At 35.6% G+C, this 13,274-nt stretch overlaps 1 protein-coding gene across 1 annotated transcript; it reads right to left on the bottom strand.

The window, feature by feature from the left end:
• Positions 1-765: 765 nt before the first annotated feature.
• On the bottom strand, positions 766-12,313 carry TMEM244 (transmembrane protein 244). The gene is made up of 6 exons (XM_065679111.1): positions 12,281-12,313; positions 7,215-7,300; positions 6,571-6,644; positions 3,582-3,707; positions 1,750-1,794; positions 766-860 (listed from the first exon to the last, which is right to left on the bottom strand). Exons 1-6 carry the CDS (start codon positions 12,311-12,313, stop codon positions 766-768), a joined length of 459 nt encoding a protein of 152 aa, XP_065535183.1.
• Between the last annotated feature and the right edge of the window lie 961 nt (positions 12,314-13,274).

The following is a 13,274-nucleotide window of genomic DNA, read 5'->3' as shown; positions in this document are numbered from 1 at the left end:
GCTGGGTGAGAGAGAAAGGAGCATGTAAAAAAGTGGCTGTCAGTAGCCTTTGCCTTTCCTCATTCCAGCACAGCCAGGCCATAAATAGATCATTAGCAAGAGAACAGCCTGAAGCTATTGTAGCAAACATTTGTCTGTAGCAGCCCTGGAAGCAAGGGGGTCAACCAAGCATTGGAGATTGTACATCTTGTGTGCCTGCTGTTGTCTTGGCCAGCTTCTAAGTGAAAGCTTTAAGATGGGAAGAGATGCAGAGCTCTGTGCTGTGCACGGATTCTTCTTGCCAGGGGTTTGTAAGTAAAGACTGCTTTAAAACTCCAGCAATTTATGCTAGATAAGCAGACTTTAAAGTTTTGCAGCGCTTGTACGAGGTCAGACTCCAGCTTAGAGTCAACATTGCATAGAATACAGTAGATACCAAGCACCCTGAAAACATTCAATTCAAGTCTGGTTTTCCCTTTTTCTTGTGAAATTTTGCAAGAGAGTTGTCTCATTGCTCCTATCCTCCTTATGGTTTATTGTATTTTAAAAAAGAGACAGCATATCTAATTATTTGTTTAATGGAAATTGCACATACAAAAGCTAAAAGTGATTACATGCAACAGCTAAGACTGATGACATTGACATTGAAAACAAATTAAGGTACAAGAGATCTGGTAAGCTAAATATTCGCCTTACGATTAGACAGTTGCTAACTTAATTTTAATTACGTTGTTAATGAGACCATAGAATTCATGTAAATAAAAAGACAAGTTCTAATTTTCCTTTTCAAAAATCATCTAGAATCGGGTAAATGAAGTTGTCTTTGAATAAGCAGTATGCCAAAATCTGTCCTCCACAAATCATTGAAATTACTCCAGATCCTGAAAGAAAATATATGACTGGTTTACATTAAATTTTATAGTGGAATACAAATGTTGAAACCTTAAAAAGTCATTCTCTTTATCTTCATTTTTTTAAAAATGGCCTGTCTAGTTAAACATTTTGCCCAAGGCTTTAAGTACGTACAAAGATATCAGCCCCAGCAGCTGCTGCTGAAAAACCAGTTTTGGGACAGAGAGTTTATTCGCCTGTCCCTATCATTTAGGAGTTACTGCAGCTGTTGATTCTTATTACCCATCATATAAAGCAAGGCCAGAAGATAGCCCTTTTCCCATAACTATTTTTCAAGATAATATATTCTAGTTCAAAGCTATGTTTTTAATTTTGCAGAAAATTAAATGTTCAGAAATATAGGTTTGTTATTCACAGTAAGAAAATGTGATGACTGGGATTTATCTCAGCTGTCGTAAGTACCTGTGCATACTATTTATACAAATTGCCTCTGAAGGTGCCTGTTTTTTTCCATTGATTACAAGGGGTACGAAAGAAGACTTGTTTGGACAGCTGCCTTTCTAACACCCGAATTAAGTGAGATAGTTTGATTAGTCAGGACTTAATCATGACTTATTTCAAGAATGTGAGTGTATCTGCTGTTCATTAGCTAGATTAACATAAGCTAAGTACATTCTGGTCTTAAAACAGAATATTTTTTTAGGCAAGGCAAATGTTAGCCCATCGTTACTTGCCTGTGTCATTAAAAGAAGTGTAAATGAAAGTATATATCTATTCTTTAAATTAGAGATAGGCCATATTATATATTAATTCTCAAATTAGTGAGACAACAGACATTTAATAGAAACAATTCATAATGCAAATACTAGTTTTCTAGACGGAGTCTACCAATTTAAACATTAAATAACATAATTATACCTAATGCCAACCACCAGTGTAACATGAGTGGGAATTCACACATAACTGCAAGGAGAAGAAAAGGAGAAATGTAAATTGTTAAACAATAAAGATGGGGACATGCAAGTATTACATTATGTTATCAAAGGTCCTCTTAGCTATGTTTCATAAATTGTATACTTCACATTTACTGAAATTGAAAATCCATATTTAGGTCCTGATCATTCAGATAGTCGGGCATACCATTAAGCTTAGCCTGGTGAACGACCCCACTGGAAGTCAAATCTTAAACCTAGTGTGTGCTAAACAGAATTTTTCGACTCTGTGCAAGAAATGCTTTTTTTATTACTGGTGTGTACACAATTTAGCACAACAGAGATATTGATCCCCTGGTAGAGTGCCTACATACTGCTGCAATCCAAATAAATTAAGCTGCCTGAAAATGTCATTTTCAGTTAAATGGGTGATGCAGTGCATGACAGGCAGGTTAGGGCTGCACACCACAAGTTAGCACTATTGCACGGTACGCTCTCTCCTGTGCCAGGCACTGCCCTTGCCTCATGCAAGCTGACCCACATTTCCACTGTATGATCAGCTGCATGACCCGGCATTGCCTGACCCATCCTCCCCCCCCAAAGAAGCTGACAGGACTGTAGAGATAGTAAAGTATGCTGGGGGGTAAACTGCGTATGCTGGCAGCTCAGTTGGCCAGCAGAGATTTGGTTGCTCATCTGAAATAAACAATAACAAATCTGGGGTTGTTCGGACATCAAGATGCATTATCTAATATAGAAGATACCTTCCTGCATAAATTACATATAAAGTGGCTTTTGTTGTAGTTTTTGTAGCTCTTTGATTTAAATACTGAAGTTATTCATAAGGAGCAACAGTAGTTTAAATTCCAGGAAAAAAAAAAATCAGTAGATGAGAAATTATGCTTAATTTCTTAAGATGATGTTTCTGTTGGTCTCCAGCTTAACCAGTTGTGGGAACTGGGGAATCTCTGCGCAAAATGCTCAAAGGCAAACGGATAAAGCATTGCAAAATGTAAGATGAATTCTTAAATAGTAGGGAGGGAATCCTAATTTGTGAGTAATATTTTTTCCTATGTCTAAATTCTAGAATAAATACACTGAACTCATTGTTACAGGAGAAAAGGATCCCCAAATGGGCTCTGGCAAGGATGGTGTTAAAGTATATTTCCTAATCAGCTATAGCAGCACTCTGCTAAACAGCATGAGAAGAGGGAGCAGGTTACCAGGTGCTGGCAAAAAGTGATGATGAGTCTCATTTACAGCAGCCAATTCTTTTCCTTTCCTTTCAGGGAAAGAGTTTCATGGCAAAAAAAAAAAAAAAAGATGCTTCAATGGCAAAATGCTTAATTTTCCTCAATCAGATTAATTTCAAATGATCTAATTTATAACTTTGAATTGGCTTTGCTGCAGCAAGCCTCATTTTTACTCTCAACTAGAGGTGAAGTGTTAATGAGTATTTCTTAAAGTGTCAGGACATGGGCAGCTATTAGTTTCTTGAGTTAGAGAAAAACACACCTCCCAGAAGCTGAAATTCTATCTAGGCTGGATGTATTTGATATGAACTGCTAGATTATGAACTAAAACTCTTAACTTCTTATAAGAAACTAGTATTTTAAAATTCTGCAGCAAAACCATAACTGAGTTTTAAATGGCAGGATTTAAACACATGCATGAGTCAAAGGGATGGAAATTACAGGTATATATTTATTTAGCATTAAGGAAAAATTAAGTTAGTCCAGTAATCCAGTAAATGAAACATAGTTGATTGGTTCTTCAATTTGTGATACTAGGCATATATTTAGCAGTAAACCTACTTACCAGCTGAAGTTATGATGATATGAATAATAGTAACTGTTACGGCATAATCCCAAACCCATTCTTCCACAACCAGGGCAAACAGCAGACCACAAATGAAGAAAGTTATTTCCAATGATATTACAAGAACTGTAAATGAAAATAGGATATTTACAGCAAACACAGTTTGGGGATGCCTTTTCTCATATTCAAAACGATAGCAATAGGAAGTTAAAATGTCTGAGATGGTTATCAATTTTTTTACAAGATCAAATATTACTCTAATGTCTCCATTATAAAGTTCATTACTAATTTTGCCACAGACATCTTCATGAGTTGTATCCTGATTTGCCTATAGATTTTCAGATGTTACATACTTCATGTAAAAACAAAAGGATTAACAGGATTATGACTAGTATCTATAGTCTAGAGAAGAAATAGCATGGAAATTTCACTTATGAACCCTCCACACTCTTTGAATTATGGTGCAAAATAGATTTAGCTGATAATGACTTGGATAATTTTTTTCTCATCCAAACCAGAATTGTGTGATTAATAGATTGTTTGGTATGAAACTTCATAGCTTTCTTCCTGCTGACTTAATAGCATCATTTCAAACATATACCAGAATACAGAGATATATATCAGAACAATTATAACTATTACGATATGCAAGAAGAGGAGATAGAGCAGAGAGCCTACAAGGTGAGCAGAGGCCATCCATCTGTATTAATTTCATGGTACATACAACCTGGAGCCTGGCTTTTCTTGGTGCTGTCATAGGTACCATGCCATCACTGTGCCTGATGTTCAGCAGCTAGCTCTGTGCTGTGTTAAACCATAAATGAGGATTACCAGAAAAGTGATAACAACTACATTATGTTGTCAAAAGAGACCATTATCTGATCAAGAAAATTCCTTCTCTCAGTGACAAATCAGTGCATTTCTGCCCCTGTTTTTTCCTCTGGAGTGTGCCAAGCCATGTGGTGCCACCAGCCTGCATCAGCCACCTCCCCTGATGTGGGCACAGCTCTGCAAAAGCAGTGGCAGGACAAGCTGTGCCTCCCCCGTAGGCAGGAGAAGAGTCTGGAAGGCAAGGGGCAGTGACACTGGCAATGGTGAGGAACCTCACACGGCTTTTGAAGAACTGCATTCTTCAACACAGTGATGAAGCGATGCTTAGCTTGTTTTACTTGCTATTACACGTAACAGGATGAAAAATAATAATTTTCAGGGGAAGGTTTGACTGTATGCTGGGTGGGTACCTGGGTAGCAGCGGGTTAAATGGAAAAACGTGTCTTCTGACTGAATGAGTTCCCATACAACAGGCCACAGTAGTGCATTTGTAATTTATATGATTTTCCATGTAAATGCATTTTATTCTTTTTCAGTATACATGCATATGAAAGTTGTATTTTTAATAGATTTTTTTTCACTGTTGCAGTAATGTAATACCTAAGATTACTGTAGTTGAGTAAAGAGGCCGTCGTTATCTTTCAACCCTGTATTTAATTTATACATTTGGCAGCGTTTTGCACTTCCAATTTTATTCTTTTCTTTATAGATTTTTTTTAGAATTTTATAGAACTCTTTATAGAATTTCTCTACAGAATTTTATTCTTTTCAATTAGTTCCTAATGTATTAGAGATCTATCACCCAACAGTTTAAAAACATGAAAAAAATAAGAAAAAGGTAACTGGAAAAAACAAGTAGTTAGGAAAGTGGGAAGTAATGCTGCAAAAAAACTAATGTTTAATTTAGTATTTTAGTATTTTTATTTCATTTCATATCATGGTGACGGTATCACTTTATGCCAATAATTTCATAATTTAGAAAGTATGCATAGTGTAGACAGATGCTGTTTAAACTTTTTACAAAACTGGGCCAGTAACGACACCCCAGTTCTCAGCTGACTTCATTTTTATTTTGAGGTTATCTTTTAAGGACATAATTTTGTTTTTAACAGGCACAAGTGAGAATCTTGAGTAAACTTATTTTCATTTGCAACACCATTCAGAGACCTTTGCTCTGTCTCTGTGCCCACAGACTTTAAACAGGTCTTCTTATGTTTTGCTACTCCATGCTATTTCATTGGGTGGACAGAAGGGAGGGTGGAATACTAACCAGTCGCATGAAATATTTGCTGTCTTTGGCATAAAAACATGCTGCATCAAACTAGCTGATAAAATTCTTGTGAGGAAAAAAATATTGAGATACAGTAATTACATTAGGTCCCTTAAAAGTCATTCTAACTGAATATGATTTAATTTTCTTTTCCACTGCTGCAACCGAAATGGTCTTTTTTCCTCTGAAATCAGTATTGAAACTGTACAAATATCCATGCATTTCTATTACTCCTTTTAACCTGATGAACTAACCAATTTGCATTTGAGCTTTACTTACTTTACTGGCAGATGATGTGATTTGCCTTTGTAAAAGAGATTGCAAATCTGGTAAAATTTAAGGTTGAGAACTTCAGACAAAAATGCATAAATTTTTATTAGGGGATGTAAATTTATGTTTAGGGTTTGAGCTATAATAAAACCCTGACATTTTAATGCCCACTGTATTAGGCATTACGAAAGCAAAATTTCCATTATATGAGTGTATGCTAGATCTGAATCTAGTAATTTGTAAGAAATTTGCTGCAGTATGAAAAGTAAATTTACAACTCTGTGAAGGAACTTTACAGAGAATAGGTAACTGTTCCGCAATGAAAACGAAACATCCTGGCAAAGCAGCAAGTTTTGTTCAGATGATGCAAGATCAGAAGAGCCACTCAAGGAAAAGTCTTAACAACCACTTGAATAACAACCAGCAATACAGAAATGAGAACTGCAGGCAAGATAAATAAGTGTTTAAATGCAGTGTAGCTGAAATACAGAAATCATTAGTATTACTAAACCAATAATTTAAAATACTGTCCATAACAAAGACAAGTTTACATCCACATGCAATCTATTTTCTTGACTGAGGTAAAAAGAAAAAAAAAGGGAAACAAACTTCAATTACCTAAATAATAGGGGTTAATCCATGAGGGATTTGTCTTAAAATCAAAAGGTGCCAAACCATCCAACATTTTAATCCTGTGGAAACAGAATGAATAAATTCAGCCAGAGATTTTCAGTAATGCCTTAGTGATTACATGACATACGAGTGCTTTTAAATATGATTTCAAATGGAAAACTCTGGGTTTTTGCAAGCTCTCTAGGTCCCATTCTGTGTTGTGGTCTTGCCTTTGCCCACTTTTATTTACAATGCTTGGCACTTTACATGCTAATCAATAATTTCCCAAGAGAATATAATTTGTCTTTTTATCGACTACAAAATCTTACTTTTCTTTTTTTCATGTCATCTTTTCTCTTACATTCAGTTATTTACATGGTGCAAGTGTATTAGAAGTATATAGTATAAGAATAGTAAGAATATAGTATATTAGAACCAACATTTTGTATTAGTTTTGAGTCTCTGTTCACCAATTGGCGAATTTGAAAGAAGGTCCAGGTACAATTTAATTAAATTTGAAAAATGTGTTCACAGAGTAGCTGGGATGGGATATCTCCAGTCCAGAAGCTTCGTTTGAACAGTCATAGCTCTGCCCATCATATCGAGATGCAGTATGCCAGCATATTAGATTAAAGACACAGAAAACTTACTTGAATACTGCGAAGCACACAGATAGGACCACATAGTACACAGTGTAGAAAACTACCATGCATATCAACAGGTTAACCAGAACAACCTGCAAAAGAGAAAGTAAAACCCAGTGTCATGTTCACATCAAATATGTGATTGTCAGAAAATAATTCCAGATTTCTGTCAATCATAATGTAGGAGAAAGAAAATAAAAAAGACACATTTTTTTTGCTATTGCTGATTATATACAAGTTGCTAAAGCTCTTTGGTGCATTTTCGTGCCTAATGTGTGGCTATAATGCACAGCCCTTTGTTTTTATCATGTATTATAGGACAAAAGACATCCTTTTCCTGTTTCTTGTCATCTTTATTTTTTCTGCTCTTTGAGTGAGAAAGTAAGCCCTTTCTCATTAAATGTCTAGGGCCTTTTCTGGAATGGGGGAGTCCAAAGCCCAGGGAAGTGTGAGACACTGGAATCGGTTGCCCAGGGAGGTTGTGAGTGCTCCATCCCTGGCAGTGTTCAAGGCCAGGTTGGATGAAGCCTTGTGTTGGATGGTTTCGTGAGAGGTGTCCCTGTCCATGGCAGGGGGGTTGGAACTAGATGATGTTGAGGTCCTTTCCAACCCTAACTATTCTATGATTCTATAATTCTAAGTGGAGGAATCACCATCCCTGGAGGCATATAACAGACGTATAGATGTGGAGCTTAGGGCCATGGTTTAGTGGTGGACTTGGCAGTGCTATGTCAGCGGTTGGACTTGATGAACTTTAAGATCTTTTACAACCGAAATGATTCTATAATTCTATGATTATTGTATACCAACTACTTACTGAATTTGTAAATGGTCAGAAAATGAGGACATTTCTTGACAGTTATTACAGAGGAGATCTTGAGAGTTTAACTTCATCCAGATGTTTAAATACACCTAGTTTTGACTTAAAAGAAATGCCATCCTTGCAAATATGATGAAACTGTATGCACATTAATGCAGAAAATTGTAAAGCAGTAACTGTTAAGTTTCCCATAATCTAGAAAATGTCACCCTAGTGCTTACTTCCAAAAGTAAGGGTGTACACAACTTATACCAGTAATGAAGGATTTCTGTTAAATATTTTTCAAAGTTTAATTATTTGTGAATTTAAAGAAATTCCAACTCCAAATTGAAAAAATAGGCATAAAAATGTAAGTTTCATAAAGAAATCACTATCTTATGATCCAATACTGTGTCTTTAATGAAAGAGAAACACTGTATAGATAATTATATAAAGGATATATATTTGCTATGATATCTTGCTAGGATTATTTTTTTCATTCAATTTAATTCTAAACCAAAGTGCCAGAAGGAATGCAGCCAGAGAGAAACCTGTAAGCTTTCATCTGAGAAAGTTCATAAAATGCCTTGAGGTCCTTTCAAGTGAAGCGTGGTTCACACATCTCCAATCATCTAAGCTGGCTTCCTGAATTATGCAGACCCTAGGACTTGTATTAATCCCTACAGGGATAATGTAAAACTATGTTTTTTCCAGGTTGGATGAAGCCTTGGGTGGGATGGTTTAGTGTGAGGTGTCCCTGCCCATGGCAGGGGAGTTGGAATTAGATGATCTTGAGGTCCTTTCCAACCCTAACTATTCTATGATTCTATTCTATGATTCTATGTTTTGAAATATAATATGCTTTGGTAATAATAACAGCCTTGCTAATGTGTAACACTTTAATTTCTGTTTTTCTGCAATGTATCAGTGACACTCCAGATGTTTATATGGGAGGATGTGTAGCTACATTTTGCTTTTTGATATTAAAGCATTCAAGATTCTGTTTTAAGAGTAGAGTATTGTATAAATTATTAGCCGAGGTATGGCACATATAATGAGTTAAGACTTTTGTTGCCTTTCTCTGGTTTGGCTACCAAATATTTGAAACTAGCAATGTGTGTTTACCTGACTCATCTGGTAAGACCTCCATAGACCTCCAAACTATGATCCATTATGCAATAATGATCTAAGGGCAACATAATCACAATATACAGCATATAGTGATTCCATTATTAAGTAAATATACTTTGACCTCTAAATGTGTGCCCTAAGACTGCACACATTTTTGTTCCCTGCAAGATCTCATGCTGAATTTCCCCTGAGATTAATGGAATTGAACAGCATAGGAGTTCAGAAGTTTTGCTGTTTTACAGGACTTCTTGTCTATGTTGATCAAAAATAAATTTAAAATGGAAAAATGAAGACTAAGATGATGACATTTTCTAAATACAGATATTCATTTAGAAGTAAAGCCATGAAAAGTGACCCTGCATAACTGAAGCAGTAAAATATCAGGGACCCGATGCAATTTCTCAATGTATCAGAATGGCAAGCAGAGACTATGGACTATGGACTATACATGTAGTGAAGCATTGTATTAATGCAAAAGATGCCAGTCTTTACCTCTTTGAATGTGACACCATATTTGCAATGGGAATGAATGTTAGAAATAATAGGTAACAACTAATAAAGGAATAGGACTCAATTCTGAAAAAAGGTAGAAGACATAACGTGTATAGGTTGGTTTCAGGGACCAAGGTATGGGAAACAATAATTGCATATTCATAACTAAAAAGGAAGAGGAATTATTTGGAGGACAACTAATAATAAAGGAATGAAACCAAACCCCCAAAATATAAGACACTATTGAAGTTTAAACAATCATTTAGAAAAGTTCAAAAGAGACTTGCTCTTTTTATATATTTGTTTTATTACTCGAGAATTTTTATCTGAATTGGTTATTGGGTGTCCTTATTATTGCTGTAGATTTTGAGGGTAAATTTGGATAATGTTCTTGACAACTGACTGAATATTAATAAAGGAAAAAAAGTTATAAAATATTTTCAAGTCCCCGTTTTTAAATAAAACACAGTTGGCAGGTGAGATGCAGTGAAAAATGTAACACAAGCCAGCTCTAAAGTGCAATTTCCATTTTAACACAGTTTGTTATATGTTGGCAAAAGGAGCCCTTATTCGCTGAGTCAGTGACCCTGAAAAAGCCTGTAGATGAGCATTAGCTCATACTAACTCGTTTTTATGGGCTTCCCTTGCAATATTGTGACACAAAAGCCCTTAAGGCTTTGGGTTTTAAGGTGGGAGAAGACAAACAGAAACAAGGAAGAAGTATTACCTCTAAACACAGCACTGCAAAGACAAAGTGGCATCCAATTCAGTGCCAGCAATTTTTAAAGTAAGTTAAAAAATTAGGAAGGTGCAGAGAAGAGCCACAAAAGGGAGCTGATGGCCGAAAATGGCATTGAGGTTTGCTTTTTTTTTCATTAGGACTACAGCCCTAAAGAGGTCAATCTGTTTAGCTCCAAGGGCTGATTTGATTATGATGGATAAGTACCCTCACAGGCAGAAAATACCAGGTACTTAAGGGCTCTTTAATCTATCAGAAAAGCCACAAGAAGTAAACAGCTACAAGTTATAGCTAGACAAATTCGAAAGATGTGTGAAGGACATTTTTAATTGTAAAGGCAATTAGGCAATGGAACAAGCTGTCTTTGGAAAAAAATTATGCTTCAAAGCAAAACCAGATGAGTCTCTGGATGAAGCTTCACCCAAACATCTCTAATGTTCACTTCTGGCCTTAGTTATTTGAATGGCTGTGTTTTGGATAACATGTTTACAGAACCACCCAACATTGACAGAAGTGTGGGTTCTGTGAATTTAGCAAAAGATTTCTTTTTATATTGCTGAATATTGAAAAGCGCTAAATATTGAATAGTACATCTACCTCCTACAAGGAGAGAGTGAGAAGCTTTAGTTTCTAATGCAATAGGAGAGAAATCCACCATGTCTGTACAAACTGATACCTGTCAATAAGTAAGTCTAGCACAGTTTTGCTTCTTTTCCTATGTCAAAATAAAGCCAAACAAAACCTGAGAACAATTAAGCTCTTCAGCCAGGTTAGTCTGAGGGCTAAATACAGCTTTCCCATTTTCACTGTCGTCTTATTCTAAACTAAAATTGCCCAAATAACCCATTTGATCACTTCTTTTCCACAGTGTAATCCATTGTTGCTGTAATGTTAATTGACTACAATGTGACATGCAAGTTTGGCAGCCATGCTGCCTCTTACCCACTTGAAAGTATCTCTAAGCTTTTGAAGTTGGCACATCTTTGGTGGGGATAATTTTAATTCCCTTACTCTGAGCAGAGGCACATTTCCTGTAATTCTCCTTTATCCACTGCCCCTCCTCTAGCAACTGCCTCCTTGAAGCCTTATCTGTTCTAGATGTAGATTCGTACTGTAATGAAAGCAGTTAGACAGGACTTAAGTAAAAATCACAGAGCTGAAGGATGACTGTGAGCCAATGGCCAGTTGACCTCTAATTATAGTAGGTGAATTCCTACCGTCCCTTGAAGCCAGCAACAAACTTTCATTTGTGTCAAAGGCCCAGTATTTTTCTCTATGTAGCCAGAATATTCTTCGTCCCTGTCCTAAGGATGTAGCCATGTATTAGGTATAACATGCCTTGCTTAGTTGAGTAAACTAAGGAAATGCATGTAACATGAAAATGAAAACCTGTTGAAAATTTTCCAGTTGAATAACATTCTACTTATTTTTTTCTTTTTATTTCACTTTTTCACTGACATTTAAACATACATTTTTTAAATCTCAGGATGCTTTTTACTTTCAAACTCTTTCTTTCTAAATATTCAGGTATTTCAAAGCAAAAAATCCCAAAAGTTAAAAACTGCAGGGTCATTTATTCAATGTTCAAGAAAAAATCTTAGGAAATCACTGGTGTCATCAAATGTAGGATTTTATTAGACACTTCCAAAACCAGTATCTCATAAATGGAACTACATCACATATTTTGAAATCCTTTTTATAAGTTATATTTTGCAGTACTTACTACCAGCACTATAGTATAAAGTGTTCTTTATTTTGCCGTTTGTTGGTTGGGTTTTTTTTAGGAAGAAAACATTGAAGAACACTCTGTAAGAATGAAAGTTACAGCTTTTTCAAGCCCCATAGTAGCTGTCTAATTCTTTAAATACTATCTGGTGACATACAACACTAAACAAACTTAATTCCCTTTACCTTGGTTTCAGCAGTTTTGACCTTGAGAGCCATGGACACATGATGAGTGAAAGGAAGTGCTGTTGCTATATTCCGTATGCCAACATCAGCAGGAAGAAGCAGCTGTTTTCCACCAAAAAAAACATTCGTATAGGTGAGTATAGGACAGAGTGAGGTAAGTAGATTGGATTAAACTGAATTGAGACAGAAGCCATCTGTGAGCTAACTTTAAGCTGCTGAAGAGTAAAGAGGAAATCCTACTAGCTCATTTAATGTTCATACTTTTGTAGCTACAGTCAGCCAAAGCACATCTATAATATACCTTGCCTTATTTAGAAACAACATTATTAACATTATTTTCTACCTTCTATTTGCTTTTTTCAGCACTCATTTGATTACAGTTCCTTGGTGTTATTATACCTTCCTACTTTTAATTAGTTTTACAAGTCCTAATTCTTTTGACTATGTAATATGTAAGTGGTACATTCTTCACAATGTTCTTTGATAACATTCCTCTTCTGACCATCACTTTCTTACATCAAGTATAATTCACATTAAATTAGGTATAAGTAGGTTAAGAAATTATGGATTTATGTTATGACTCTTCCTGAACATTATTTTATTCCTTCAGTAGAATGAATTTTAGTGTGCTTTAGAGCAGATTCAACTTCTACTGAGCAGTTCTCTAATGGATTCAAATTTGACTTTCTACATGCATGTTATTTTTCAGTATGCTGTGTTATTTGGTAAAAGGAGGTCATATAAGGGAACACTTCTGAAAACAAACCAAGAATTAACTTTTTTTTTTGGCTGTCACTAATGTAGTATGTGCAAGTTTCTTTAGTTTGGGGTTTTATTTAGGGGGTGTTTATGCCTTTTTAATTATACAAAAAAATTATACAAAATTATATAAAAAATTATACAAAATGAAAGTATCTGCTTTTAAGTGTGGTCTGCACTCAGCAAACAAGAGTTTTCACTCATGGATTCCATAGCTCCAGACTGCAAATGCTGT

Source organism: Lathamus discolor, chromosome 5 (genome assembly GCF_037157495.1).
Source record: "Lathamus discolor isolate bLatDis1 chromosome 5, bLatDis1.hap1, whole genome shotgun sequence".
NCBI classification, from domain to species: domain Eukaryota; kingdom Metazoa; phylum Chordata; class Aves; order Psittaciformes; family Psittacidae; genus Lathamus; species Lathamus discolor.
This window is presented reverse-complemented; position numbering and strand designations above follow the sequence as displayed.

Bases quoted from the DNA above. Each gene is read 5' to 3' on its own strand.
- TMEM244 (XM_065679111.1), bottom strand. From the start codon at position 12,313: ATGGCTCTCAAGGTCAAAACTGCTGAAACCAAG. The intron at 6,645-7,214 runs GTAAGTTTTCTG...CTGTTTCCACAG, and splicing joins GTGTGCTTCGCAGTATTCAA to GATTAAAATGTTGGATGGTT. The intron at 1,795-3,581 runs GTAAGTAGGTTT...TTCTCCTTGCAG, and splicing joins TATCATCATAACTTCAGCTG to TTATGTGTGAATTCCCACTC.